This window comes from Astyanax mexicanus, chromosome 5 (genome assembly GCF_023375975.1).
Source record: "Astyanax mexicanus isolate ESR-SI-001 chromosome 5, AstMex3_surface, whole genome shotgun sequence".
Lineage (NCBI taxonomy): Eukaryota > Metazoa > Chordata > Actinopteri > Characiformes > Acestrorhamphidae > Astyanax > Astyanax mexicanus.
The window spans coordinates 25,005,186-25,032,012 of NC_064412.1; the positions used below are offsets into that span (position 1 = coordinate 25,005,186).

Consider the following 26,827-nt stretch of genomic DNA (forward strand, 5'->3'; position numbering starts at 1 on the left):
AAGGTACAATATTGGTCTTTACAGGGTCAATTTTGTTCCCTCTGAAGTACAAAGTAATTTCTACCAGCAATAAGTACAAATTTGTACCATTTAAGCAGCCAAAGGGTACATTCAGTATTCTGTACCACTGTACTAATAAACAATATATATTTTAATTGCAAATTTTTCATTTGAAAGCCAGACAATTTTCGATCCTCAAGTTTTTGAGCCACATTTAGTTGATGATAATGTTTATAATCTTTATAATCTTTACTGGCACAAAAACCATGGGTACAAAAAAGGACTCCCACTGAAAGGTACTTTTTTGTACCTCAATATAAGGTACAGCCCCAGCGAAAAGCTTTGTACCCTTTTAAGTACAAATCTGTACTTACTTTTCTTAGTGTGTATAAATATACCTACTGGCTCTTTATTTAGGAAAAATACACGAGAGGCAATTTAACGTTTTAAGACAAATTAAGGCCTTTTTTATGGGTGTAAATGTCCCTACCGTCAAATAAAGTCTTTTTACTTAAGCAGTAATACACGAGAAGGAAATTAAACATTTTGAAGAAAAGGCCTTTTTTTTAGATAAACCAGTTCATGACATTTTAAGACAAGTTAAGGGATTTTCACATAAACAAATTTAACATTTAAAGACAAATTACGACCTTTTAAATAAACTGACATTTTAAAACAAATTAAGGCTTTTTTAGGCAACTTATGGCCTTTTTAGATAAACGAATGTAACATTTTAAGACAAATTAAAGCCTTTTTACAAATAAACCAGTTCATGAAATTTTAAGACAAAAAAGGGCTTTTTAGATAAACGAATTTAACATTCACGACGCAGCACAGCAGTGCCAGTATTACATGTTATAGCACAAACCTTGAGTGTATTATTGCAATTATACCACAGTTCCTTTATCTCTGTTTATTGAAAGATTTTAAGTGAGAAAATATGATCTGTTTGGTTATAAACACTCAGCGAGTTCCATTTCTGCTTTGTTTGTAGCTGCACTGTTTGGCTTGTAAGCGCTGCATCGTTTGCTAGGTTACCTGTATGTGGCGGGGTAATACATGGAGAGCTTCGGTTACAGTGCATTACTGGCTGATAATGGCACTCATAGAACACCTACCAGCCAATCACATTGCAGGGTCGGAACTAACTGTGGTATAATACATTTTAGAGCTTTGTTTTGAGGATTTTATTACATTCAATTGACAAGAGAGGTCAGGACGTTGGGTGATCAAATATATTAAATGGGGCACCATTATTCCATTGGATCACAGTTTCACTGCCCCACAGCTCAATGCTACGGGCTTTATACCACTTTAACCCATGTCTGGCATTAGAAATGGTGCCAGTAGGTACTTATCTGTCTGCTCCAGAGAATCCTATTCTTCGATTAGACTAGCTGTGTGTGTGATTATTCACATCTGTGTCAGCATTAGTGCAACAACTAGCTGAACGCATTTATTAGAAGTGACGTTCACAAACATTTAACCATACAGTGTATCCTAACATAATTTAAAATTTCATGCTCTTACATGACGCACACTCTAAGAAATATAAGTACAGATTTGTACTTAAAAGAGTACAAAGCTTGTCGCTGGGGCTGTACCTTATATTAAGGTTCAAAAAAGTACCTTTCAGTGAAAGTACTTTTTTGTACCCATGGTTTTTGTGCCAGTATAGATTATAAAGATTATAAACATTGTCATCAACTAAAAATGGCTCAAAAACTTGATGATACAAAATTGTCTGGCTTTCAAATAAAAAATGTGCAATTTAAATATATACTGTTCATTAGTACAGTGATGCAGAATACTGAATGTACCTTTTGGCTGGTTAAATGGTACAAATTTGTACTTATTGCTGTCAGGAAAGACATTGTACTTCAGAGGGAACAAATCTGACCCTGTAAAGACCAATATTGTACCTTTGAGGGTACAATTATAAAGAATGTACCTTCGAGTACAAAAAAGTACTCATATCGTACCTCTGTTTTTTAGAGTGCAGGTTTGTTCAGCACTCTGCAGCTGCAGTCACAGTCCATCCAGGCAGCCATTGCCATGGTAGCATTATGTGATGTGGCTCGCTGTCTTCCCCAGACTAGATGCGCATGAATCTTCAAACCAAACAACATTATGTGCGTTACGTTTTTTCCAGGACCATTAGAGTTCATAGTTTGTACATTGTGTATTGCACTGCACTGTGGAACTGTTACAGCACACTGTACTGAATACAACATATCTGCAGTGTCTTAAAGCGTCTTAAATGGTCTTAAAATTGTTTATCTAAAAATTCCCTTAATTTGTCTTAAAATGTCATAAATTTGTTTATCCAAAAAGCCCTAAGTTTGTCTTCAAATGAACTGGTTTATCTGAAACAGGCATAAATTTGTCTTCAAATGTCAATAATTCATTTGTCTAAAATAAGCCCTTAAATTTGTCTAAAATGTTTTAAATTCGTTTAAGGCCTTGAATTGTCTTAAAATGTAAAAAATGTGTTTATCTAAAAAAGAGGCTTTTATTTTGGCCTAAAATGTTATACATTAATTGATAAAAATTTCTCTTATTTATCTTAAAAAGTCATACTTGATTTTTCTAAAGATAATAAAATGCCACAGACAATAAATACAATGTTGCAGTTTACAAATTCCATATTGTCGCTGTCTGAAGAAAAATATGTATCAACAGCAACTTTACAGAAGCAAGATAAAACCTTCTTAACTTTAATGGAACTTAGTGCAAAAGAGTTAATTTCAGGTAATTTTAGAGAATACCTATTGGTCTATTCATCAATAAATTTTAATACTTTGATACTTTTAAATTTTGTCTGTTAGATATATTAAAATGTCATAAATGTAACCACTATATTCATAATTATAATCAGTTTAAAGGTAAACGGTATTGTGTATGTATACAGAAATAATTGTATTGTGGGCCACTAGTGAATGCTAGATGTAATATAACAGTGACATTACAATAGTCATAATTGTAATGAGGCAACTGTTATGACATGACTGTCAGCAGATGTTGTGTAGCAGAGTACTGATTGTAATGTAATGTAATACACCATTAACAAGCTTAGATCAGCTCATTAAAGGCATAACAATGAGCTGTTGTGTCTGATGTGTTAGAACAGGGTAGGCTAGTGGTTGCTTTAAGGTTGCTTTTTTTTTTTTTTTTAGGAAAATACATGGCGGACAACTAATCAGCACTACAGAGAGACAGCGCGAGAGAGTTGTGTCTCTTCATGGACTAAGTGAAAATTACTCGAAACACTCCGGCCCCTGCCTGACCCCTTTCGGAGGATCCCTTTATATAGATGTCTGAGACAGGCAGAGCCCACACTCCAGCAGTATTGTATAAGTTGCATATAGAAATTGTGGACCGTTTTAGGGTGTATTCTTGTATTTGTAAACTGTTAACATTTCAAAAACTGTATTGCTGCTGTTAGACAGCATGGGTTTTCCCTTAAGGTTAGCCCCTCGTCTTTCTAATGTCTTGTTGTTCTACCCACAGGCTGTGGCTGCCTGAATCCTCGGTATCTGTCTAAATGTGCTCCAGACGAATCAGTGTTGAGTCTGTTCAGCAAGGCAGCGCGTTTCCAGCAGGATAAGGAGCTCAGGGCGTCTGTAAGTCCGTGACCAGTTGAACTTTATCTGTTAACAGGGAAATATTCCATCCAGGATTGTGTGTATGCCTGTTGCCAAATGTTGAGCTGTTACTCTTGGGCAGGATAGGAGTCGGGGTGTTGAGAGTTGATTGAGAGTGCTGCTGCTGCTGCTGGGGTATCTCTCTCCTTACCACAAGGAGGCTATATAAATATATATATATATATATATATATATATATATATATATATATATATATATATATATATATATATATATATATATATATATATATATATATTATGTATATAGTGAGACCAAACATCTCATTCGCGAATCATCATTCAGGTTAGTGTAGATGCTGGAATGTAGTTGAGTCAGGTAAGGATGGTGAGAGAAGGTGAATTGTAACAGCAGATTTGAGCCGTATGTAAATGTGAAGGTGGGGTTTGGGTTTTGGGTGGTGGTGTTTCTGCTCCATGCCTGGACTTTATTTTTTATATATATTTTTTTGTCTTCTCATTTTTGTTTGGAGAATCTTTGGGCAGCCACAGCTTAAAATACGTCTTGCTTGCAATTGTATCAAAAAACTTTTTTTTTCCCTTGAGAAAAAAAAGCTGTTAAAATGTAATTTTAAATGGATAATATATATCTTGAAGGGCGTTTGGTGTATTCCTTGTATTGTTGAATAGCCTTTCTGTTGTTCCCAAGACAGCAGTGTTAGACTTCTGACTACATCATTCTATTTTTATTTATTCATGATGATTTGTTGTACAAAAAAAAAAGAAACAAACAACTCTGTGACTCTGTACATGAATAGACTTTGAATGGTATCACAGTTTAGGAACCTTAAAGTTATAAATATTTGATTTTTCTTTTTTTGGTATCTGTGTAGTTGGGTAAGCTGTGTACAGTATAATGCTGAGGTATAATTTTTAAATTTATTTCAGATATAATTTTTTAAAGTCAAGTGCAACAAAGGATTTGAGCTGTATATGGGTGGGATGTGTGTGTGGGGGAGGGAGGGGTATTAAAAAAAAAAAAAAAAAACAGGATGAATATTGTATCTACCCGGGTGCGTCATGCTTTCTGAAAGCAGTGTTGTGTATATCTGCACTATTTGTTGAAACACGGATTGTCCGCTTTCTAACGTTTTGAACACTTTCATTTCCGTATCGTTCACGCCAGCATTGCTGTATCTGACCTCTCTCATTCTATTTGATGTCTAGAGCATGAACCCCTATCTGAAACGACCTGGCACTTGAGTTCAAGGATTTATTTTGCGAATGGTATGTCTCTGTGAGATGACAAGGACGCGGTTTGGGTGGTGAGTGGTTAGGAAGACCAAAATGCTTTTTTTTTTTTTTTCTCCATTTGTTCATTTTTTTTCTTTTTTATTTGTATTTGTGTGTGTGTGTCTCCAGAACTGTCCTCTAAGAGAGAATAAGCTGCATATTTTTTAAATGTTCTAAACTATTAATAAAGTGAAAAAATATTGTTTCTTGTGCGAAAGAAAACATACCACTGTGCTACTGTTGAACTTCCCCAGTGAATCAGCGACATAACCGAGCGTGCGTGTAGTGGATTGAGGAGAGCGCTGGTGCTTGGTGATGCTAAAGTTTATTTCCCCATTTCTGTCTACTGTAAATTGTTCTACTGTACATGGTGGAAGAGCAATGCACTGGACATTAACATTGCATGGCACAACCTCCTGCATTGATTTCTGAATTGCACTGAATTTAATAGATTTCAGACTTTAAACAGAATCCATTCACTAAAAGAAAACCCCATGAATGCAGTTGTAGCAGCTGATTGATCTGTGTTTATAGTCCAAAGTGAAGTGTTACCCGGGATGTGCTAGAGAGTTCGTCAGTCAGCAGTCAGGTACAATAAGTGCAGTGATGTTTGTGTGTGTGTGTGTGTGTGTGTGTGTGAGAGAGAGTGTGTGTAAGAGACAGAGAGACTAAGAGTGTGTGTGTGGGTGCGCGTGTGCGTGTGTGAGAGAGACTGTCTGTTGTTAGATCATTTTAAACTCCTGAACATTTCTGCCCAGCAACATGTGCAAGCTGTGTTTGTACAGAAAATGTTAATGATGAACTGAGATACTTTGCTCTTTCCACACCAATAAAAGATGTAAGCAGAATGTACGAATCTGTTTTCCTCTTTAGTAGTTTTTCAAAGGGATTAAATCATTTTGAACAAACATGCTAACAAAGAACTAGCCACTCTTAAACCACTTCCATAAATGTGTGTAATATAGTGTAATTATGTGGTGTATAATTTAGTGGGTCAGTAGAACTTTTTCATTTTTCCAGTTTATCGCTAGTTAAGTCATATCAGGGTCCCTGTATTATAAAGCCTACTAGAGGGGGTTAGCTTCGACTTATAAACAGCATAAATGTTGATTGGAGTGGAGCCGCAAAGCTGTTAACAATTAATTTGAGCATTGATACATTGATATTGATTGAATGCAAGCTTCCTTTCAGAATGAACGGCTTTGAAAACTCCAAAGAGGCTTGTGGTTATGCAGCAACATTTATTAGACAAAATCTGCAAAATATACAGTCAAAATTCTCAGAGATTTTTTTAACAGTCCTAAAATTGTTTGAAAGGATAATAATGTTTTTTTTTACTCCACAAGCAGCACATAAAATATTGAACATCACATTTGAACAGGGGGACTTTGCCTTTGACTTAATGACTTAATGATGTTAACATTCCCTTAACACTTCTTTTACAGGCACTCACTGCTTTAACATAATTGCCAATTATCTTTGGTTCCATGAAAGAAGTAGAAAGAGCCAGCAGATCTTGAGTAAAGGCCAGAAGGATCCACCTCCACCGAAGAGTGTGTGATAAGTGAGTGCACTCCTCAACACAGGAAGGACAGGTCGCTTTTTCGGCACCCGTTCCGGCAGCATGTCATGTAGCCGTCTTGCTTGATCTGGTCACCTAGATTTCGTGCAGACAGGTCTAATCCTTCGCTCTCACTCAGGTCTTCAATGCTGTTCTGCTCTTCATTGCGAAACTCTGTAAAACACAACACACATTAGTTAGACTAGGCTTTTGCATCCTGTGTTTTTTTTAGCGACATGCTGGTTCCATTGCATATAGTGCACAGTGACAGCATTCACAGTGCAGTGTAAAAGCCACCAGAGCAAAACTAACACCAGGAGGGTGAAGACTTGCACATGCCTCCTCTGACACACGTGAAGTCAGATGCCGCCTCTTTTCGAGCTGCTGCTGATGCAGCATCGCCGAGTAGCATCACAGAACGCTCGGAGGAAAGCTCAGCGACTCGGTTCTGATACATCAGCTCACAGATGCCTCCTGCTGAGCGACATCACCTTAGGAGTGATGTGGGAAGAAAGCCCCATCTACCCACCCAGAGAGAGCAAAGTTAGTTGTGCTCACTCGGGGCTCCGGTAGCCGATGACAAACTACATGTTTGGGATTCGTAAGCCCAACTAATTATGTACAGATATAAAAACCCACTCAAAGCTCATGCCCACTTAAAACCCACCTAGTCCATGTTCCACCCATCTAAACCCCATCAATTGATCTACAAGAAATATTAACAGAAGTTTATTACGTCACATTATAACTGTTAAAATCAAATCAGATGTTTTTTCACAAGAGTACAGGTGTTCGGGTGAGTGGAAAACACGGGTGCGAGTTTTCTCTAGTGTGCAAAGAACATTAATTACAACAAAGAGTAGAATATGTAAAATAAAATAGAAAATTTAAAGTTATATTGAACAACACAAATATAAATATAGTATTGCACTGTAGATTTAAGGTAAAATGTAACTGAATATATAGATATTACAATGCTATAGAGACCATTTTGCTATTTATAGGTATATGTTTGAGTAAAATAAACATTGTTGTTTTATTCAAAAAATTGTGGACAACATTTCTCACAAATTCCAAATAAAAATACTGTCATTTAGAGCATTTATTTGCAGAAAATGAGAAATGGCTAAAATAACAAAAAAGATGCAGAGCTTTCAGACCTAAAATAATGCAAATAAAAGAAGTTTAAAGAGTTCAGAAATCAATATTTGATCGAATAACCCTGTTTTTTAATCACAGTTTTCATGCATCTTGGCATGTTTTCCTCCACCAGTCTTACACACTGCTTTTGGATACCTTTGTCACTCCTTGTGCAAAAACTCAAGAAGTTCAGCATGTTTTAATGGCTGCAATCATCAATCTTCCTCATGATTATATTCCAGAGATTTTCAATTTGATAAAATCAAGGAAAAACCTCATCATTAAGTGGTCTCTTTATTTTTTTAAGCTGTATGTGCAATCTAGAGTATGTGGGTGGAAGTGTGGAGAGGTGACAGTGTAACTATGAGGAAAGTGCAGGTAGAGAATGAGTTGTGTGGGAAATACATGGTGCAGAATGTGTGCACTGTATGTATGGATAAGTCCAATAGATGCAGTGTGAAGTAAAGTGGAGGGTGTAGTGAGACTGTGCTTCACTTTGAGTTTCCAGACCACGTCAAGCACTCTGTGCAGAAGGACTGCATTTCATTCCTAATAAAACGTGAGGCTCTTTGCATGCATAAAAGCTCATTAAGCCTGTCTCTCACTGAAGCACACCCTTGACCCTCTTGTGCCATTGATTGTATTAGTAACTAATGGGCTGAATGACAGAAAATTACAGTATATTTAAATTTGTTAAAAGATTTCAAATTCCTTTACTTTAAAACATAAGCTTGGAAAGCATTTGGGTACAGTAAAAACAGCTGCTATGAGTAAGTCTTTTAAACCAGCAGGACGATTTAAAATATTTATGATCAACTAGGCAAATAGCTGTGTGTTTATTGCAGACTCTTTAAATATTAAAACTGGTGAACTGGATACACTATAAACTGAACGGTAGTCTGATAACACTGAGCCACAATATTAACATCACATGCTGATTAAATTAACATTGAATTAAATTAGTAATCTGTTCCTTTGGTTTCACCACATCAGATTTGAGACTCTTGAGACTCCTGTAGTATCTGGTACCAAGACTTAAGCAGTTGATAGTTTAAGTCCTGTAAGTTGGACTGCAGAAATGAGCATTAGGTGCCCATGACCCTCTCATCACCTGATGTCCTGGCTTGAAGAATTACTTTTGGTAGATACTGTATTTTTCGCACTGGATTATATATGCACAATAAATGCACAAGGTGCACAATCACTGAACTTCTATTTTCTGTTATATTTTCATATATAAGGCGCACCGGATAATAAGGCACATTAAGTGACACTAGTATGTATACTGTACATACTTAAAGTGAACAAGTGTGTTGCCATGTTTCTCTTCTGATTCAGCAGGTCTCGCCTAAATGGACGTAACTGTAGTTTTTTTTTATAAAAAACTCTTAAAAAACGTATTTCAAAGTCAAACGAGTGCTGGATGTTACTCTACACAGATTTCTCTCCTGAAAACTGTTTATTTGAGTGAGTAAAGCACTTTCATTTATTTACAGAAAGCTTAGAATTGCAGTATTTTGTCTAAGGGTGAGCCCTAGCCGCGGTTAGCAAGCTCTCAGTCAGCCCTGGTTAGCAGAGCTAGCCAGACGCAGTTAGCACTAGTAAATGCTTCCCGACAGAGCTAAGCTGAGGAACCCTAAGTGGTCCAGTAACACAGGGGGCTATCAGCTAGTGGTTTGTCCCACATAGCGTGTTTTAACATGGCAAACATGCAGACTATAGTCAAATATACTCACCTCTGAACGGCAAAAGAGCTCACGCTGCGATTAGCGGCTAATGCTAATGCTGCTGCACTCAGCCTCAGCGCTGGAGAGACTACACAGAAACTCCTTTATAATGCTGTAAATCTGTGGAGTGGATTTACTGCTCCTTACAACCTGTTAAAATTAATACATAAAGTGGACCAGATTATAAGGCGTACTGTCGATTTTTTTGAAAATTAAAGGAATGTATGTGCGTCTTATAGTGCGAAACATACAGTAAGTACTTGAAAGGGACCACTCAATGCTTTTTCGAAAAATCCCACAAGACCTGCCTGATGTTTAGGAGATGTTCTGTCCCAGTCATTGGGTCTTGTTAATGTAAATCAGATCACAATGATTGCCTATTGTTTCAGTATGTGACACACCAGCTTTAAGAGCTTTAAGAATTTGTTGATAATATCCCCATGTGAGGCCTGTATGTTTAGCCCAAGTGGGAACCAAACACTTTTTTTTCCCTAGGGGTTCCATGTTGGCCCTACATCGGAATGTCAGTGATGGAACCAGGAGGAGTTAAACATCTTACACAGTCTTACACTACACATTTGGCACCTGTGAGAGATTAAGGTGTTAAAGTGGGCTGTAATGATGGACTATTTGGTTCGCTCTGTTTCAGTTTAAAATTGAATTTAAACTAAAACAGTGATTCAACATCAGCATTAATTCATTTTAGTTTAAAAAATAATCTAAAATATATAAAAGATTATTATCAGTGAGGAATGTCAGCCACGTGTGTTGGTGAGTAGTTTAATGTGGAAATACCACAATGTGTGACTGAGTAGGGAACCTGTATGTGCTGTTATTTTATTCTGACCATTCAGAGATGTGACTATTAGGGGTGGGTGATATGGCCCTAAAATAATATCACAATATTTTGTGGTTATTTACCGCGATAACAATACTCTTGGCGATATGACAAAACACTGAATAAAAAAATATAGATTTTAAGAATGCACTACTGCAACAAAATGACAATTAAGTTTTATTATTGCATTCAATGATATGGCACACCCAAAACTGAGATATTAAAAAAAAAAAAAAAATATATATATATATATATATATATATATATATATATATTTTTTTTTTTTTTTTTTTTTTTTTTTTTTTTTAATCAGATTTTTAACAGAAGTCAATAATCCAGAATGTTATGATATTAATAATGCACTCCATATATCTTCATATATCCAGGACTGGAGTAAAAGGAATGATACTGGACAGATATAAGCTGTCTCTAGTAGATATATAATGGGAAATGAGAACGGTGTGAAAAAGTAGTACCCTGATGTGATCATTAGGGGTGGGTGATATGGCACGATATTTCAGTCTACAATTTTAGTGACGAGCTGGAGGAATGTCCAAACATGTTAGCTGTGCAGAAGCCCAGTAAAGGTGATTGAGGGAGTCTGAAATATATGAAAAAGGTCTATAAGAACTTATATACAAACCCATTCAGAACCACTGCCCACCTGAAATCCACCTACCCTTTTCCAGGATACCCCATCTGTTGAAAGAATCCACTGTGAATTAACAGAATCATTGATTCACTTCTCCTTTCAGTGGTGTTAATAATATGCCTGATTTAAAGGACAAAAGCTAAACTACTGTAACTTATTCAAGACTCATATTTAAGAGTCAAATCATGTTGGACTCTCAGACTCTATCCTAGAAGACTCATACTGTGCTACTGGAAAATCCAGCAGTAATGAACATTAGCAGCGTGTGCTGCTCGCCTGGGTGAAGCAGGTCTGCCTTTAGTAATGACTGTCTGTCTGATTGATCAGGCCTGGGTTCTGCTCCTGTCACAGGTTTATCAAAAGCAGATGCTGGAAGATCAAACGAATCCCAGCACACCGCAGCATCAGAGCTCTGACTGCAGCATCTGTCTCATTTACTGGACAGGATTACATCTGAGTTACAGGAAAATGCATTCAAAGAAAGACTGAAATTGCACTGAGCTTTTAATTGAGAAACCTGTACATATACAGAACTTTTACTATATGTTTAAATGTATGTTGAAGCCCATTCTGTTACATTCTATTTTAAATTCTAAACAACCTGTAGCAAATGATACCTGCAGCCACGCCGGCACAGTGTGGACAGGTTTGACATTCCTGAACTAGAGAGGTTTAAAGCCCCTGCCAGTATTGAGTAGTGGAACGTCATTCTCTGCATTGATGGTGCTTCTTCCAATACTTAAATTGAATTGGAATGAATATGTGCAGTAGAGACAAGTTACTCCACCAAAATCAAAATAAGTTCTTTTAATACCAATAACTTGAAGAACAAGAAATAGTGAACGAGCTGCCCAAATACTTTTGTCTATATAGTGTACAAACTGGCACTGTATGCATACCACCCTGTATCTTTTCTCAAATTCTGCTACGGGTTTTGGATTGGTCATATAGTAGTTATCTACTATTTCATTGACTATATACTATTTAAAACGAAAATTTTTGTAAATTTGATTTGTCCTCACTGACCTGAATAAATTCCAGCCACAGTGGGTGTCAGCTTATTTGGAAAAAAAATAAAAGTTTCCCCAGAATATAAGAAAACTATCAAAAACTAAACCGTATCTTTGGTCATTGTGCCGCCATATTGCCAGTGATCCTTATAGCCCTGTTTAAAGGGCCATGTAGTTCTAAAACTTCCCCCTACCTCTCCAGCCTAACAAGAATTGAGACACCCCACTAAGTGGTAGGGTGAAAGGGTGAAATGGGATTGGCCCTTCTGGGATTGGGATTTTCTTTTGAAATGAAAATATAGTCTAGAACTAGGCTTAAACCCTGTCTGAAAAACTGTCTCTTAATCTTTAATCCAGTTTAAATCAAAATAACAGCAATGGATGGAACTGTGCTGCTTTCTCATCCTGTGGAAACCAGGAAAACATTACCTGTCATGTTCTATAACAGTGGCATGAGTTACCTTCCACATCCTGAAAACTGAGCAGCCTCCTCCACCTGGACCCACCGCAGGTGTAGACCACGGCCCGAATGAAGTCCCGGCCACACAGCTTGACCGCTTTGCCCTCCGCCTGCACCTGTGACACGCTACAAACAGCCCACAGCAGCATCAAGAGCAACAGAGACTGTGAAGACCGCAGTGCTTTCATGGTGGATCCCCCGATTTCCTGTGTCCCTCCCTGTAATGCAGTCTTCAGGGCTGGAGTCTGGTGTCTGAAAGATGCTCTAAGGTGTGCTCCCTATATATATACACACCTCCTGTTCCAGCTCCACCCTGCTCACAGTGTCCCTTCTGGCCAAACAAATTCATAGTGCCAGTTATCTCTAATGACAGGATGTGTATCTCGAAAAAAGGCATTCTCGACAGGTAGTAAAGTGCTTTACTGCCCCAATCTCCAATCAGATTACATCCTTTCGGGACAGGGCCTTGTCTCCCGACTGCCCCACTATAATGGTTTGATTGCAGTGATATTGTCTATAATGCAAAGCTAATCAAGTCAAACTTGGAGCAGCACAGCTTTCCCCCCGCAAACTAGATGTCCAATATCTGCTGATCTGACCGACAAATTATGTTTCCTAAAACCAGCTGCAAATAAAGAGTGCAAATGATCATGATCACAATAACGTGACCCATTATGGCTTTTCTGCCAGAACATCGGCTCCCTCAGAATAGTTATTATGTATATCGTGATTTAGATGCATCTAAAATTGAACATTTAACGGTTTAAAATTTTGTATGACTGTTAACTTACATTGACAAGCTAAAGCAACATTGTAGAAGTGTGGAAGTATTAGGGGTGTAAAAAAATTGTATTGATATTTAAAATTGTATCGCAATATTTTATTTTGCAATACTGTCTATTGTCAAAAACAATATAGATTTTTTATTTTTTTTTAGTTTACACAAAAGAATTGATGTCAGACAGTGGTTTGTTTAGTGTTATGTTTCAACTCTAAATGTACACACGATTGTTGTATTCTAACATTAGCTCCCACTGTTTTGATTGAATAAAATTAATTTTTTTACTCAGATTTCGTAAAAATACAATAAAAATTTTACTAAAATTGTATTTAAACAATCACAATATATCGCCTGCTTACAGTATTGCAATATATTTTGTGAGGTCAGTTAATTTCAAAATTTCAAGAACTTTGATAGTATCCTCAGTTGCAGTCGCAAGGACTATCAAAAATGTTATGATGCAACTGGCTCTCATCAGGACCGGCCCAGAAAAGAAAGAGCAAGAGTTACCACTGTTGCACAGGATAAGTTAATCAGAGTTACCATCCTCGGAAAGAGTATTTAGGTTTGTTTAACACATTTAAGTTACTACATGATTCCTTATGTGTTCCTTCATAGTCTCGATGACTTCATTATTAATTTACAATGTAGGGGGGAAAAATGTAATAAATGAATAAGAAGGTGTGTCCAAACTACTATGATACTTTGTCATGATGCTTCATGTTAAATATTAAACCATCTTTACTAATGTACACTTTTCAACCAAAAAAAAAACTATATATTGGCTATTTGAAAGGCTGTGGTGCATGAGAAACCTAACAATATTAAAGGGAGATAGGATTGTGTTACTCAGAAAAGCAATACACTAAACTGACCATATGCCAATCAAAAAGAAACATACATTTACTCCCATAACTGCTGTTCTTATAAAGCTCCAGACAGTATTTGCTCAAAGCCTCTGACTTTACTCTTCAGCACTAAACTGTTTGATGTGCACTAAAGGACTCAGATTAAGGAGCTCTCAGACAGGCCATGGATTATAACAGTTCCCATAATGACAGCCATTTGCAGAGGTGTGATGGGGAGTTGATGTCACGGATGGGTTGTAATCTGTCGAGAGGTTCTGGTAATCAGACTTTCATAGCCTCTCCATTAACTTTCAGTGGGTTGCTGTCATAAAAGCCATGTGATGTAAGAGATCATTCAGCTTTTATAGCTGGCAGGTGTTTTCACGTTTATGTGTCCCAAAATAATCTGAATATCATTCAAATGTTGAGCATTTTAGTCTTTTCAGTCAGTTAGAAACTACTTAAAATGGTATTGATGCATAAAAAATTAAAAAGAGACATAACTTAGAGTAAGTAAGAGTTCTAAATTGTAGATTTTTCCCTGGAAACACTCCTTTGTCGAAGGTTTAATACATTTGCTAAAATGAATAAATACATGAATCAATGAGTGTTAATATACGATACTATGTGATAAACAAAAACTAAACCTAAAGTTCTATGCAAAAGTATTTATAAGTAACACCAAAAAGACATCAAGCACCGCATGTTGTATAATTAAATAGTGCAAATACTCTGTCTAGCCAAAAACAAAAACATAGCCACCTAGATTTAACTAAGCAAATATAAGAAATATAAGAGCCTCCCACTGGATAATTACTGTATGCATGATTATGTTTCAACTGGCAACAATTTACATAACCCTAACTGATGCAGTAAGTAGCTTCTCAACCATATGGAAAGAAGCATTCTGTGCTCAGGGAAAAGATGTGACGCATTACTGGCATGTATCAAGCAGATTGCAAAACCACTACTAAAATCAGGTTAAGAGTCCAATACTTTATTGAAAAATGGAAGGTCAGTGGGAAAACATAATCTTTGAGGAAGAATTGTGGTCAGAAAAATTCTTAAATGATCCTGATTGACAAGCAATTAAACGTTTGGTTAAATCAAATAGTAGAAAAACTCAGGGATATGTTTAGTAGTGAAAGTAAGAGCTTTTCCACATGCACAATGCGAAGGGAATTTAAGGGATTGGAACTAAACAGCTTTGTAGCCTTAGGAAAACCATTTATCAGCGAGGCTAACTGGCAAAAACAGCTTCAAATTTTCTAGAGAGCACAAAGTTTGGACTTTGAAAAAATGAAAGAAGGTCATGTTATCTGACGAGTCCAGATTTACCCTGTTCCAGAGTGATGGGTGCATCAGGGTAAGAAGAGAGGCAGTCTATGGGGGCAGTGCTATGATCTGGAGTTGCTGCAGTTGGTCAGGTCTAGGTTCAGTAACAGTATGTGCTGAAAGAATGAGGTCAGCTGACTACCTGAATATACTGAATATAGACCAGGTTATTCCATCAATGGATTTTTTCTTCCCTAAAGGCACGGCCCTATTCCAATGCCAGGATTCATCAGGCTCAGATTATGAAAGAGTGCAGGGTTCTGGGGGCATTAGATCATCATTTTCACACATGGATTGTTCTGTTCACCACAGAGTCCAGACCTTAACCTCATTGAGAATCTTTGGGATGTGCTGAAGAAGATTTTTTGCAGTGATCTAAATCTTCCGTCATCAATGCTGCAAGATCTTGGTGAAAAATTAATACAACACTGGATTGAAATAAATCTTGTGACATTGCAGAAGCTTGTGGAAACGAAGCCACAGTGAATGCGTGCCACAGTCAAATATATTTTTATATATTTATTGCCAGACAGTGTATCTATCAGTGTGTTCAGTAAAGTCTGTTTACACTTTTCATGGTCTTTTAATTGCTTATTAGAGTGTCCTGCACAATTACAAATGGAAAATAAAAAAATAATCTTAAAAGATGAAAAAGATGAACACTTAAGAAAAGAGAAGTGAATGAGCTCTTTTAAAGGTGATAAATGCTCTTGGTGATTTTGGTATTTTGTTTCAGATATATTGGCAACTTTAATCTGCCATCAGTAAGAATTATTTTTGGCAGGTGTTTTTCTTTGGGTCTATTCTATTCCTAAAGAAAACTAACACACCATGAAACAAGAACCTGTCTTTCCATACGTCTTTCCAGATGTGGCCAGTCTACTGTAATCTCATGGTTATTCTGTTATTGTTTGCTCCCGCCACAACTGAGTGGCCAGCGTGGACCTGATGATGTCCTCCAGTGTGTTTGCCTGCAAAAAAGGAGAGGATGTGTGTCTGCACCAAGGAAACATACATAATACAACTAGTTCAGATTTACAGAAGGGAAAACGTGTACCTGTGTGCCTGCTTCCACTGCAAGGTTCTCCAACTTATAGACGCTGACCCGACCCTCACTGTCTCCAACCAGGACACAGTCTGTCTCACTGGCAAACAGCAGAGAGGTCAGCTTCACCCCTGGATTGGCAACACTCACAACGGTTGGATCTTGACTGTGAGAAAAAAAGCACAGGGAGAGAAAAACATCATACTATACCAAGACCCAATTCAGCTAATTTAAGGTGTGCAAATGCACACAAACATGCACACATGTGTCTCATTCCTGTACTCTTTGGAGCAGTTAAATATGACCCCATTGGTCAGGCTTGAGCTAAAGAGGTATCATCCACATGACATAACTGCATTGTTCAGAATGATAGCACATATTATGCTGAGGTAAAAGTGGTTGCCCCAATATTTTGCTTAATATTCATTTTTTCTGGTTTTATAGTAAGTTGTACCACTTTTATTTAACCTGTAATAAACAATGCATTTTGAACAGTGGAAAGGCAGCCTTAGATATGTATTTACATAGATGACACCCATAAACTGCTAGATTTAGAACTGAAAAATGGATTAACAAATTTATGTGACATTGATGATATTCTGATTAAGAAAATAATAATGATCAAATTTTAGTTATTAAGCATCTTTTGAACAAGTCTTTTGAACATTACTTTGTCCAAAATCAAGAGTACTTTAATAGACTTTAATATCCTGCTTTTGTTGGAGTGACTATCTCTACTGTGTCTACTGTCCCCTCAATTTAATTTTAGAGCATTGCTGTAAGACTTTGATTGCACTACGTGACAATAGCATTAGTGGGACCGAATTTTAGATGATCAATATATGCCATTGACCCATTATTGAACTATTTCTGAATAATAATACTAATAATAATGTATTTATAGGTGATATTTTTTAACAGTAATTAAACTAATAAACAGAAATTAAAGTTGTATTAAAAAAACAAATACACCAAAGCTAAGAATATTTTAAATTAAAACAAAGTATTTTTAATATTTCTTAATTGCGTAAATAATATAAACAAATAAATATATGGTGAGTTTCTTACGTGCTTGCTCCCAAGTTCCAAATTTCCACCCTGTCCTCATTAATTACCCCAAACACAGTGGCCCACCGTGGGGACCACATGACATCATGGACAGCGTTCTGTGTGGAGGTGAAGCCCAGTACAGGTGTGAAGAGATCCTGCCTCCAAAGCTGAATGGTCCAGTCTGCAGAACAGCTTAGAAAGACATCTGGACAGAAAGGTGACCATGTGACCTTACGGACAGGACCCTAGTAAAATAAAAGAGCAAGAGAATTTAAAATTATAAAAAGAAACAAACACAGTAACTGTTACTGTTCAATCTGAGTTAACCCTACTTTATGTGCTTTGTACGTGTCCAGGAACTGCTCGTTGTATGAACAGGAGCACTTGTGAATATGGCCCTCTCCTGTTCCGGTCAAATAGATATTTGAATTCTGTTGAAAAGAAATATGCAAAAAGATTGACAGTTTTTTTAAGATGCTGTTTAATTTCACAGCAAACTTAGCCTTAAGGTGTGTTTTAGTGTAAAGCTCCTAACATTACGGTGGAAATCAAAACACAGCCCAGGCGCCTGGCTAGAGATCAGAGCACCGCTGTCATTCCTCATCACCGTCAGCTTCATCAGATCTGATCAAAGAAAAGCACATGAAGGTACAGAAAACTGAAATAAGGTAGTATCAAACATGAGGTGAGCTTGTTAAGCTTGAGCTTTGCTTTAAGATACATTACTGGTGACCCCTGTGGCACACATTACTGTTCACTGTATGAAAACACAGCCTGCAATCATTTTATTTTATTTTATATAGTATGTGATGTAACTGTAATGTAAATAAGTGATGATGGTACATTTTAATAGTTAAAACTTTGCTTAGCATTATTTATCCATAATTTTACTTAGCTTAACTATTATTGTTGGATATTACTGAACTTTTTTTTATTTTATACTTCCACACATTTATTTATCTAAAAAAAAGAGTTTGCTTTTTGACTTTATATTTTTTCGCCAATTTCTAAAATTGGCATAAATTTCTACTCTTTAAATCAAATGTTACAATTTATCTTACTTGTTTTATATTTATTATTTTATCTTTTTAAATTTCCAGCTACACTGTAGATGAGCTTGGCAATGGCTTTAGGGAAAAAATTATATTATCCTCCCAATCTCCTTTGAAATACTGAACTACTTTGACTGAGGTAATCCACAATATTAATAGAGACTCTTGGACCAGAGGCCCTGGTTTAAATGGTTAGTGATACAACACATTTGCAAACTTACCAATACAGGTAAGGCATTCACGGAAAAACCACTTGCAGACCCTCCCATCGGCAGCCACAGAGATCAACATCTCTGCTTCACTTGCTCCTGTTGAATTCTGCTCACAATCTATCCATTTCACCTGCCACACAGGACCCGTGTGTTTGGGGTCACAATTGCTGCAAAAGAGTACAGAACAAGGTCAATACCAATAAGGTGCTGTTATTTGTGCGACAGTGGTAAAATGCTTTCATATGTTTAATCAATTGAGATCCTTTTTTTATAATGTCTATACTGAACCTGTAGTATCATCTAGGCCCATTTAGCATTTTTAACATTTTAATATAATCTAAATCTGGATGTTAGTACATTGTGTCAAAAATATCATGATGAACTGACCTATAGAAATGCTCCAACGTGACTTGGAACAAAATCACTAAAAATTAAAAAGTAACTCCTGTAGTCAGTTCCATTTTGGAGGTACAAGGTTTTAGTCTGACAGTGACAATACACTGCCAAAGTCTATTTTAGCACAATGTAGTTTTCACTACAGATGAGAGAAATACAAAAGTGTTTGTAGTGCCACCTGCTGTCGATGACTGGTGTCTTCTTGGTAAACTGTACATTGTAGATGACGATGCTGCCATCATGCATGCCCACTGCCAACTGACTGGCATTACTGGCCGAAAAGTCCAGTGACGTGACGGCACTCTCACACTGAAAGATCCGATCAGGCCACTATATCACACAAACACACACAGAGACAGTTTACAGTATGAGTTGCATAGAGAGATTCCAAGTGTCGATTTTTGCACCACTTTAAACTGGATGGTAATCATACTTGAGGGTTCTTTAAAGACCAGCAGCAGACCAGTCCAGATTTCTGATCATTGATATCCAACTGTTCATATCCCACAGCCAGAAGGTCCTACGTCAGAGCATAATACAAATAAAAGTTCAGTGCATATGCCTTGTAAACACAATATGGCCCCAAGGACCTTTCATAGATAAGTAGGTTATTATGCTTCATATTGTTTATAATAATATATCTGAAATGGAAAGATCAAGAACACTGCCACAGTGCGTCAGGTGGGGGTATACTTACCGGATTTTTCTTGTTCCAGGCCATGCAGCTGACGTTGTGAGCCACGGTGAGCTCACAGCTGAAGGCCCAGAGGTGTTTTAAAGCTGGGCTCTGAGAGCTTTCTTCCAGATCCCCTTTCTCAGTCTTCAGAATATCAGAATCTACAAATTGTAAAAAATTATTAATTATTACATATGGCATCTGATGCTGTTTTAGGGTCATGTGCAAAAATAAATAAATCAACCACAGATGGACACTTATTAAGACAAAATAGCATTTTTTCTTGATCTAGAGGAGAAATAATCATGAATAATAACGATATATTGTAATGTTTTTGTTTGCAATAAATTATCTATATGTGGCAAGAAATATGTATATATTTTTAATTAAACTACCTATGACTCGTCCCCCAATTTGACCTACTAAAGTTACTGCTTTATTACTCCACATGGTGGTGCTAATTAAATGAATAGGGTAAGGAATATTGGTTGTCAAATTCTGTGGAACTGACAGGAATAAATATATAATTCCTGGTATTTGTTTATTTAAGAGAATTTTATTCTCTTCAGTAATCTTAGAGAATTGTATTGTGATATATGGAGATATTGTGATATTATTGTTTTTGTGGGCAACATATCGTGAGATGCCCAAATCTTGTGATATGCATTACTAATGAAAAGATCAGCCATTTTAGCCGTAATGTTCATCCATGGGGGCATGGGAAGGGCATGGTTGTCTCTCTGCACTCCCTTGTCTGCCAGTAGATGCAGTTATATAACCATAGTTAGATAAACACAAAATGATCATCAGGATTCATCAATATATTTTACTGTCCTAATCCCTACCTGTCAGTATTGGCAGTAGTCTGTAGGCAGCATGTTTGGGCTGGTAGATGTTCTGCAGAACTGCCCTCTCCATAACTTCCAGATCCTGTTGAAATTTCTCAGACTTCAGGATCAGCTCTGGGTCAGGCTTGTCTTCCACTTCAACCACAAAGGCCTCCATCCCTCTTCTGGAGCTGGTGGTACTAGCTAAATGCAGAGGGTAGATACATTTAAATGTAAAGGTGAGTACTTGGAGCAACTCTTAAACTGATCAGGTTTAGTAAACAGTACCAAATTTACCTATGCTGGTGGTATTGACTCCAGACCTGGATCTGTCTAGACTTCTGGATGAATCTAGGTGATGAGAGGAGGAGTCTGTCCGGATAATCGGCCTCTCGCCACCTGAAATACTGCCTGGCACTTCTGCCGTACTGCCACCGGCATACGAGTCATAAATGTCCCAAGTGGTGGCTGTGGTAGCTGCAGATCATTTTCAAATGTTTAAAAATATTTCTAGTTTTAAATATAGAAAATAAAAGGTCAATGACTGTAGTAACTTGCCTTTTTCCACCATGATGATGCTACTGGTTTGGGTCTCCATAACTTTAGGTGCTCTGTTAAATGTCTGCATTGAGCGCTCAGCGTACTTATCATTGCCCGGTCTGCTGTTGCACAGTTCTGTATAAGCATTATTCCTTTCTCTTTAGGCACAAAAAAGAAAAAAATAGACATGGCAGTTATGCTATGTAAAAAGGTGACCAGTCTGATGAAGGCTGATGAAGGCTTTTAAAGGTAGCACCTATAAATAAAACCAATTGCAAAGACGAAAGAGAACATAAAACAGGGCCTCCACTTGAAAAAGCAGCAAAAAAAATATGACTGAACAACAAAAACACAGAAAAAAAAAATCTTTTAAAGGTCATAAAAAAAAGGTTGCAAAAAAAAATTGTGCAGGAAAAAAGTACCACACAATAAGAAAAAATAATGCCACATTCTTATAAATGAAAACGGGAAAATAACTCTCAAGGTTAAATAATAATAATGTGAAGTACACTTTTAAGCCAACTTTTAAAACTCAGCTACAAAACTTTCTCCAACTCAGGGTGAAACAAGCATCGCAGGAAGGTTCTGGCCCATTGTTTATGGTGTGCTCAGAAACGCTGGATAAAATTTTGCTGCATATTGCAGTGGAAAATGTCATTAGTCACTCGGCTTTTTGCCCTTATGTGACTCAAACTTAGCCAGTATCACTAACCTGATACACACCAGGAAACATTTCAGAAAACAGATTGTATATAGCTAATATGAATTATATTGGTTATCTTAAGTTCATTGCTTTTTTAAGAGGGCCCCATTATATTTTCCTGTTTCTGTAATAATGTGTATCTTTAAACATCTTAAAAACATACAAGATTCATACTTGATTACTTCAGCTTCATCTGAGTCTACAGACACAGACACTGCAGGTATGTCCAGCAGCCAAATGGTCTCTGTCTCAGTGAGGTAGCAATCCACCACACTGTCCAGCGTGTGTTCCCTGACCTGTTCCTTCACATCCTCTTTCTGAACCTGGACATCTTAAAGAAACAAACACAACAATCCACATAAAAAAGGTTATCTGAATGCACAGCAATTGTATGATAATTAAACACTTTATACACTTCAGGATACCATGCTTTGAGCTGTATAAGAAACATGTGCAAACCTGAGAGACCAATTAAGGTGTCTCTTTTCGAAGACGGGTCCTCAATATCATCAGTAATAGATTCTGTTGTGGACTGACTTGATCTAGACACAGAGGTGCTCCCAAAGAACGACCTTAAGGAGCAAATTATCCACAACATTTAGCTTCATCCACACAATACTCTTTTCTTCCTCAATATATTTAACACCGAAAACAAAGAGAGCACTGAGAAACAATATGCCTGTCAGGTTAACCTGTTTAAAGTTATTCATCACTTGCTTTTCAAAAATACCTTGTGAATGGAGCTGCAAAGCTTGCATTGGTGGTGTGGAAAGCTGTGGATAAAAAGTCTGAGATTGTCCCTGCTGATGTGTCATGAGGTGCAAAGATTTTGTTCTGTTTGGTTTGAACTGTTCCTGGTTCTGGATGATATAAGGCTTGAGGTGTGACATCCTTCCCCATTTCATCCAATGCCTGAAAATAAAGATGACTTGTAAAATACTAAGCTTTAGTAAAGCATTGCCATTACAGATTATAGGCATACAGAAGAAGAAAAAATGGAAACATTATCATTAACTTGAGAACTGTTACTGTAAATCCTATCAATACTGTCCAGTGCTGATATTGTGCTGATGTTACCTGTACAATGTGTTTTAGTGTCTGAGTGGAGCTCTTGTCCAGGACTTTACTATCCCCTGCTAAACTGAAGCTCTTTCGGCTCGCAGCATTAATGCTTCTTGATATTGTGGTGCTCAGATTTGGTCTGTACATTCCAGATGAAGAGTGATTCATCCTCCCAGAAGACCTAAGGAGAAATGAGATATTTGACCACACAAAGAAAAAAAAATACAAACCTATACTATGATTCAAACGGACAACTTGAAACTAACAAGCGGTGTTTTATTAAAAGTATGGTATGGTTAGTTCTGTTTAGAATATTTTGTCTTTACTAACTTTAAAACAGACTATGGCCAGTAAAAACTTAACAACAGTATAATCACAGTAAGTCATTCACATAAAGTGAAATTGTACATACCCCCAAAAAATACAGTTCATGTTTATATCTTTAGAATAAAGGTTAATATAAGAAAATATTTGAAAACACTTGTATCTGTATCTATATCTATCTATCTATCTATCTATCTATCTATCTATCTATATATATATATATATATATATATATATATATATATATATATATATATATATATATATATATATATATCATCATACTATTTTACTTTAAGCTAAAAAGAGAATTGCACATCACTTTAATTTTCAAAGTAATTTCAAACAAATTACATACAGTTAATGTTTTACTCTATACAGCTGGTGTTATATAAAATGCAACTAAAATGTTATTGAAATTCAAAATACACCAAAATGGGAAGAAAAACTTTATTGTATAACAATACTGACAACTTCGACTGACAACTTCAACCTTACTCAGAAAATGCTTTATTTTGGTCGGTCCAGAGAAGAACTTAACTGTGTACATATTTTTAACTGTGTACAAATACACATTTTCAAAAAGTATCCCTGTATTTTTATAGGACTTTAAACTGTAGTTAGTTATATGATACCCCCATTATTTCAGTCAAAGTCTTTAGCAACTGAATCTGTACCACATTAAATTATATATATATATATTTTTTACTGTTGTACCTTCATTGTTTTTAAATTGTTCATTTAGTTTGTATGTATGTATAACTTACATTGTTAAATAAATCATTCCTGAAAAAAAAATTGTAGTTACATCTCTTTCTCTGGTCGTGAGTATGTTTTACTAGTTACCAAAGTCAGTTCAAAAGTTATTAGCGTCGAAAAAATAAAACTAACGTTAGCTAGTTAGTTAGCTACGACGGCGTTTTAGGGCCATACAAAAAATAAATAAAAACTGTTCACTTCGAGAATAAAGTCGTAATATTACGAGAATAAAGACGTAATATTACGAGAATAAAGTCGTAATATTACGAGATTAAAGTCGTAATATTATGAGATTAAAGTCGTAATATTACGAGAATAAATTCGTAGTATTTTAAGGGAAATGTAGTTCTAACTGCGTGGGTTGCCCTTTAAGAGCGGAGCACTGAAAGGGGCATTTTCCGCTCATTATCTGTTACAGGGCTAATCGCCATTTATCTATTATGTATTATCTACATTTATAACCTGCAGATTATTAATGTAGTGTTATAATTAGATAATACAGTGTCCAGATTTTCCCATAGCCGAGCCTTCAGCACCCCTGCCGCGAAAATCCTCCCGTGCGGGGAGAGCGTGCGCTGCGGCGCGGACATTTCCTGCCTTTTAGTTGGGTTTTTGTGAACAAAGGAACAGAAATAAAGTAAATTCCAGTCATGAATAAAGAAAATAAACCTGATGCAGGATGACTGTGTGTTAATCTATATCAAAATCAAATATACTGTGAAGTGTACGTGACATGCACGTCAATTATCTCAACAATGTGGAATTGTGTTCATTAATTTTCTTATTTTCAACAAACAAGAAGTATACATTATATACATATACTATTAAAAGACTTTGGTCCAACTGGACATTGTAAAAATGAGGAAATAACGATAATATAAAAATTATGTAATGCAGTGACACTTGTCTATGAATTGGTCATATAGAGCTGCTTTAAATCTGTAACACTATATACAATTAAAATAGCTGACTTAAAATAATATTAGAATGTTTTAAGATGTTTATTTGAAGGGGCAGTTTATAATATAATTTGTATCGATTTGATAATTTATTCCAGTACCTAAAAATGTGCTTTAAAAGTGACCAAATGTAATTGTATGATGTAGATGTAGACATTAATATCAAGAAACTACACTAAAGACAGTTATCCTGTTCATACAACTAATTTGTATGTCTAATATAAATTACACTTGAATGCAAATTAAATGTAAATTAAACCATTTAAACACATTATTTTCTGATACACCCTTACAAATCAAAACTGTACATAAACCGTGTAATCACAGATACTGTTTCTTCTCCATAGTGAAACGGCGTGACCAAGGTCTTTAAGTTTCCCATATGGTCACCTTTCACAGGTATATAATGATGGAAACACAAAATTGCATTTCATGTATAACATATGCTGTTTCTATATCTGATAAAATAGACTAAAGATCTGCACATTGTCAAATCACAGTGTCCTCCTTAAGAAACAAGTCACATGCCTCATATAAAATACATAGAATTTGTTAAAGCTATATTTTCGGAATTATGTGTTTATTAAATTATTTAACCAGGTTTAAAACGTGGAGGCTGACTGAGTGTATAATACTAAAAGTATTGCAGGGTTTTGTGTAAGGTTATATCAGTTTGTAAGGTAGACTATCTACTAGGAAATATTAAGAATATTTTAATATGAATTATGTTTATTTAATTAATATATGTTAGCTCTATATTAGTTATTGAGAAATTAATAAACACATTTCCACATTGCATAACTTTGACACGCATATCATGTTTCACAGTATATTTGATCTTGACAGCACAGAGACAATCATCAGTAAAATGTTTATTGTCTTTATTCATGACTGGAATTTACTTTATTTCTGTTCCTTTGGTCACAAAAAACAAACTAAAAGGCAGGAAATGTCCGCGCAGCAGCGCACGCTCTCCCCACACGCGGCAGGGGTGCTGAAGGCTCGGCTATGCCACCATGGGAAAATCTGGACACTGTATTATCTAATTGCAACACTACATTAATAATCTGCAGGTTATAAATGTAGATAATAAATAATAGATAAATGGCGATTAGCCCTGTAACAGATAATGAGCGGAAAATGCCCCTTTCAGTGCTCCGCTCTTAAAGGGCAACCCACGCAGTTAGAACTACATTTCCCTTAAAATACTATGACTTTATTCTCATAATATTATGACCTTATTCTTGTAATATTACGACTTTAATCTCGTAATATTACGACTTTATTCTCGTAATATTACGTCTTTAATCTCGTAATATTACGACTTTATTCTCGTAATATTACAACTTTATTCTCGAAGTGAACAGTTTTTATTTATTTTTTGTATGGCCCTAAAACGCCGTCGTAGTTAGCTAACTAACCTTACCGAGTTAAAAATAACAATGAAGTAAGAATTCTAGCTAAATAACTAACCTAATTAGCTAATTTAGTTAGCTTAGCTAGTTAGAAGCCAGTTAACCTATTCCAGGCTAGCGGCTAATGTAGTTAATGTAAATATGAACAGCAGCAGCTGTTTATTACATGCATATCAGAATGACTCACTTCGTCACTTTTAAAGTAGGCCTGGTGAGCTTCGCCGTGTTGTTCGACATGTTTCCTATTAAAGAAGGTAAAAGATTTAACAGCACAGTGAAGAGCCGCTGCTGTCAGTAACACACTCCACACCACAGGGTCCTGTTTAATATAACCATGGCAACAGAGCCCCCATAGAGGAGAATACAGACTTCCGGGTTTATCAGACACCAGGGGGCGTTTCAGAGTCAGTCCAAAATGAAAAGATTTATGTGGAGCATTTGAGCAAAATCAGGGTTTATAAATATTTTATCGTGTTTTACTGAAAAAATGGTCTTAGTTATTTATCACATAACAACATTAAATGTTTCAGCACCGCAGACATAATTTTAAAGCTTTTA

At 36.2% G+C, this 26,827-nt stretch overlaps 4 protein-coding genes across 25 annotated transcripts in view; 1 reads left to right on the forward strand and 3 right to left on the reverse strand.

Annotated features, from left to right (window-relative positions):
- The window catches only part of sgip1a (SH3GL interacting endocytic adaptor 1a), a 96,016-nt gene extending 92,166 nt beyond the window's left edge, over nucleotides 1–3,850 (forward strand). For all 21 annotated transcript variants that reach the window (XM_049479202.1, XM_049479205.1, XM_049479219.1 and 18 more), the window contains one exon: nucleotides 3,177–3,850. In XM_049479202.1, coding sequence (XP_049335159.1) covers nucleotides 3,177–3,199 — 23 coding nt within the window. In that variant the 3' untranslated portion in view covers nucleotides 3,200–3,850. The remainder of the gene's footprint in view (nucleotides 1–3,176) is intronic.
- The window catches only part of LOC111195860 (G2/M phase-specific E3 ubiquitin-protein ligase-like), a 675,934-nt gene that overhangs the window by 418,131 nt on the left and 230,976 nt on the right, over nucleotides 1–26,827 (reverse strand). The gene's annotated exons all lie outside the window — the stretch shown is intronic.
- Nucleotides 6,119–12,547, reverse strand: insl5a (insulin-like 5a). Its single transcript, XM_007248227.3, has 2 exons — nucleotides 12,287–12,547; nucleotides 6,119–6,632 (listed from the first exon to the last, which is right to left on the reverse strand). Exons 1-2 carry the CDS (start codon nucleotides 12,471–12,473, stop codon nucleotides 6,475–6,477), a joined length of 345 nt encoding a protein of 114 aa, XP_007248289.1. The 5' UTR covers nucleotides 12,474–12,547; the 3' UTR covers nucleotides 6,119–6,474.
- Nucleotides 14,896–26,612, reverse strand: dnai4 (dynein axonemal intermediate chain 4). 2 transcript variants are annotated; one of them, XR_007439123.1, is made up of 17 exons: nucleotides 26,457–26,612; nucleotides 22,828–22,993; nucleotides 22,481–22,662; nucleotides 22,210–22,322; nucleotides 21,925–22,081; nucleotides 21,066–21,205; nucleotides 20,805–20,984; nucleotides 20,526–20,711; nucleotides 19,702–19,841; nucleotides 19,438–19,524; nucleotides 19,183–19,334; nucleotides 18,618–18,775; nucleotides 17,880–17,968; nucleotides 17,677–17,775; nucleotides 17,410–17,589; nucleotides 16,307–16,460; nucleotides 14,896–16,220 (listed from the first exon to the last, which is right to left on the reverse strand). XR_007439123.1 is itself a non-coding variant. In XM_007248240.4 (17 exons), exons 1-17 carry the CDS (start codon nucleotides 26,504–26,506, stop codon nucleotides 16,146–16,148), a joined length of 2,355 nt encoding a protein of 784 aa, XP_007248302.3. In that variant the 5' UTR covers nucleotides 26,507–26,612; the 3' UTR covers nucleotides 14,896–16,145. The 2 variants fall into 2 exon arrangements, 1 of the variants encoding a protein (XP_007248302.3); XM_007248240.4 differs by having other exon boundaries at nucleotides 17,363–17,589.